Source organism: Notothenia coriiceps, unplaced genomic scaffold (assembly GCF_000735185.1).
Source record: "Notothenia coriiceps isolate Sejong01 unplaced genomic scaffold, NC01 NC01_scaffold00009971, whole genome shotgun sequence".
NCBI classification, from domain to species: Eukaryota; Metazoa; Chordata; class Actinopteri; order Perciformes; family Nototheniidae; genus Notothenia; species Notothenia coriiceps.
In genome coordinates this window covers 21,869-26,040 of record NW_011342672.1, presented here as the reverse complement: position 1 = coordinate 26,040, position 4,172 = coordinate 21,869, and the positions used below count along the sequence as shown (strand labels likewise).

General features: G+C 41.9%; 1 protein-coding gene across 1 annotated transcript in view; it reads left to right on the top strand.

The window, feature by feature from the left end:
• Nucleotides 1-986: 986 nt before the first annotated feature.
• The window catches only part of LOC104945712 (copine-2-like), a gene marked incomplete at its 3' end in the record, with an annotated part of 23,910 nt that continues 20,724 nt past the window's right edge, over nt 987-4,172 (top strand). Inside the window, exons 1-4 of the mRNA XM_010771420.1 lie at nt 987-1,068; nt 2,157-2,182; nt 2,591-2,665; nt 2,951-3,022. Of these exons, the coding sequence (XP_010769722.1) occupies nt 987-1,068; nt 2,157-2,182; nt 2,591-2,665; nt 2,951-3,022 (255 nt within the window). The remainder of the gene's footprint in view (nt 1,069-2,156; nt 2,183-2,590; nt 2,666-2,950; nt 3,023-4,172) is intronic.

Below are 4,172 nucleotides of genomic sequence, written 5' to 3'. Positions count from 1 at the left end.
GGTTCTTGTGACCTGTAGCTGTGGGTCTGGGTGGGAGAGTGTTGTCTGGTTGGTTGGGGCTGGAAGAGGGAGGTTCCTGGGGAGAGAGACGCGGGAAGCTAGGAGAGAGCTAGCGGGAGACGTGACGGAGTGTGAGAATACGACAGGGTTAGTGGATTTTTTTGGCGTGGTTATGGCCAACAGTAACCTGTGATCTGCAATCAACCGGATAATGGACAAACTAAGCCTCCCTGTGTTCCTGTAGCGAGACGCTACAGTATTATTCATTATAGCAATACAAAAACGGCGCAATAACCATCTTGAGTCTTTTTTAGATGTCTCCTTAAATCACCTTTTAAATGTTATACATGGTACCCCGTGTGTTACATATCAAAATGTTCAGGACAGTCTCTGTTCTTGGTATAAAGTCACCCACCTTAGAGCACTGTGTGATGAAATAATTAGCTCTAAAGCTGAACATTTGACATCCGATTGTTTTGAAATCTTCAAAACTCTTGTGAAAACCGACTTACTCATGTCATCCATTTTTCTGGTGTTTTAGATTTGGTTTACCAAAGTCTTAGGTTCACAAAAGTAGTTTAATATATGACTAACACTGTATATACATTTGTAATTCATGTCTAAAATGAAAATGTTTAAATTCGAATTTTGAGTAAAATAGTTGTTTATCAATCTACTTTCCCCACAGCAGGGACTGAGATACATCAGGACTGAATTACTTCATATGACATACCAAGGTTGTGTGATGTGTACAAATAAAAATTCAGCATTAGTACTCTTTTTCAACCAACAATATATTATAAATATGTTTTTTTTCAACCAACTATTTATAAAAATATAAGAAACTGGAAAATGTAAAGACAGGGGGGAGCAGTGACAGGGTCTTTGTCCATCTTCCAAGACAGTGGGGCTGGCTGCTGTGCAGGTGGGGGTGATGGTGCAGGGCTGCTGTGTTGGAGGGAGCTACGTTTGATTGTCCCGGGTTGATGCTGGTGGCTGTGTGGGAGGTACTTGTGCTCTTCAAGACCTCCTTGCGGGCCGGGTTGATGGTGGTGGCTGTGTGGGGGGGTACGTGTGTTCTAAGAGACCTCCTTGCTGGCTGAGTTGATGCGGGTGGCTGTGGTGGAGGCCTTTGTGCCGAGGTGACCTGAAGGCAGGCACAGATGGAGGTGGAGGCAGCTGTAGTGATGCTGGTCTGCTGGTCCTTGGTGGTGATGGCAGTGGTGAAGGCCCTTGAGCCCAGTGGCACCTCCAGAAATGTTTCATAAGGGTGGCCAAATGGGGCCACTGAAAATCTTGGGGTGGCACATAGCCACGGGAAGCCATTTTACTTAGGGGTTGTGTCGAATTGTCAACAGGTGGACCTCTGTTGCCTGCCAGCGCAACTTCAATGATGCCGTTTGAAAACACATTAAGGGCGGTGCCGGCCGTGAGCAGGCGGTGGTTCTGTGATTCTCCAGATTCTAGGGGGTGCAGCACCCCTACTTCCCGTGGCTATGCACCAAAATCAACAATTTAATTGTTGTGAAAGTATAGACTAGATGAAAACAATGGCAAAGAGAATCACCTACTGATATACTTTGGTTTCTTATTTTACATTTTCTGATACTATTCATCTGGCCAAATACGGCTCAAGAAGCTGACTCAGATAAGGAAATATATGATACATTATGATGTGATATGATGTGATATGAATGACAATGGGACACATCGACGTCTGCACTCACTGTGCCGCGGACTGTACGTAATGTTACTTTGATCCGGTTACTTATGTTGTGGCAGATATTTAAGTAAGCTTAATTAACTTAACGTTAATGTTATAATAGTCAGATTGCTCTGAAGATGGGAGGTGATATTCTATTAATGTTCACGTTCACACAGTTAGTGATTTTTGGCGGCCGTCTTTCCTGCAACGGCAGTTTTTCTGTATTTCCTCTATCCTGTAATATGACTTGATCGCTTTAAACTCCGCACACTGAGCTCTGATTGGTCAGCAGGCGGTGCTTTCAATGAGTTAATCTCTTAGCCTGCAACCTAACCTGCTCCGGACCAGGTTAGCCGCTCAGCATAAGTTACCATGGAGCTCTAGCCCGCTAAAAAGAGAACCGTAGGACCGGAAACCCAGAGTTTTCCCTGAAGTTAGCCCGCTAGCGAAGATCCGGCTTCGTCGTACAGGCCTCAGGTATACTGATACGTGTTTATGTGTTTTTATGTGATTGTAGTATTTATTACATGTACAGCACTTTGGCCCGACCAAAAATCGCTTTTAAATGTGCTTTATAAATAAACTTTGATTTGATTTGATACAAAAAAAATTGTTGTATTTGAGGTGACAGAACTGGAAATGGTAAATTGCAAACTAATTTACTAGTTATAGTACTCATTTCTGCATCGCTCTATTAAACTCCAGCCAAAATATCTTGTTCATATTACACAGCCAGCTATTAATTCCTTAAAGCTGGAAACACATTTCCACATTTTAAAAAGGGTAAAGTAGGCTAAAGTTGTTAAGTGATTCAAACCCATTTTATACTTTCGTTGTGTCTTAATTTGTCCTTGATCCATTTGTTCCTCTTTCATTATCTACTAGATTGTGTCCAATAAGAAACTTCACAGACCGTTGATCTTAGCCAATGGGAAGCCAGCTGGCAAAGGGTCTATTACGGTAAGAATGAGTACTGTCTCTCTCTCTGTATTCTAAACTGTCTTTGCGTCTTTCCTTTGACAAATAAACTCTGTGCCGCATTATCAAAGGTAGCTGCTCATGTAGTCGCTGTTATTTACTATAATAGCGCGTTTGCTTCTGTTGATGATGATGACAGTGATGTTGTTGAAGCTGCTGTTGTTGTTGTTGTTAGTGATTACTGTTATTGTTGCTGCTGTTACTGCAGATGTTGATGTGAATGTTAATAGTTGCCATTACTTATGTTGTGCTGTAATGTTGTTTTAGATAACAGCTCAGGAGCTGTCTGACAACAGAATCATCACTTTGACCCTGAGTGGGCGTAAACTGGATAAGAAGGTAGGCTCTCTCAAACACACACACACACACACACACACACACACACACACACACACACACACACACACACACACACACACACACACACACACACACACACACACACACACACACACACACACACACACACACACACACACACACACACACACACACACACACACACTGGATGCAAATGCAAGCACACACACACTTGGCACACTGGGCCCACACAGAAAACATGTACAGTAAATGTTTTCACACCCTTTACCTTTGTCCAACTAATGGGCTATCACAAATAAATGGAACAGAAAACGTGCAGGTTTTTATTTAAAATGTATCCACTATCTTGGACCTATGGAGTAGCTGCTGGTGTTTGGTGAAGGAGCGAATGACAGCATGTCAGAAGCAGCACAGCTTGAATTGTGATTTCAACTAAAGCTGATGTGTGCATGCTGTGCACCCTCTGGTTAAACAACCAGAATAATCAGAAAGCACCGTCATTGCATGAGCTAAGAGTTTATTTTAATAAAGACAATAATTAATAAAAAATAAAAGATTCCACAGTGTAATATGATGTTTATCTACTTATTTATCTTTCTGGAGGGGGTCATTGTGCAAAACCACATGATAGCATTTGAGCATATTTTTCGGAGCAACTTTGACATGGTTGATATGTGGGAAATGCAACCATTTAGGATGCGGGCATCAGAATCAGAACCGATCTGAAAACTCTGTGTTCTTGGAAACCAGGAATTACGCAAAATAAAAGCGTGAGCACAACAGTGGACAATCGCTGAACAAAAAAAATATAAATGGCTATGGCCAGTGGCGGCTGGTGGAAATTATTTTAGGTGGGGCTATTGTAATGTTGAATAAACCAGGGCTTCCCAAACTTTTCAGCCCGCGACCCCCAAAATAACAGTGCCAGAGACTGGTGACCCCTTGTCGACGGGGGGGAGGGGGGGGCCTTGGTATGAAAAAGTTTGAGAAACACTGCGCTAGTGGATTGTCAAAGGGGGAGCCTCATTGCGGGGAAATTATACAAATGGCTAGTCCGCCCCTGAAAATGTCTATGCAAACGTTATTATTAATAATAATAAAAAAAATATAATAATTATTAAAATATATATATAAAAATATTATCATTTTTATTTTTTTTCCATTTTTA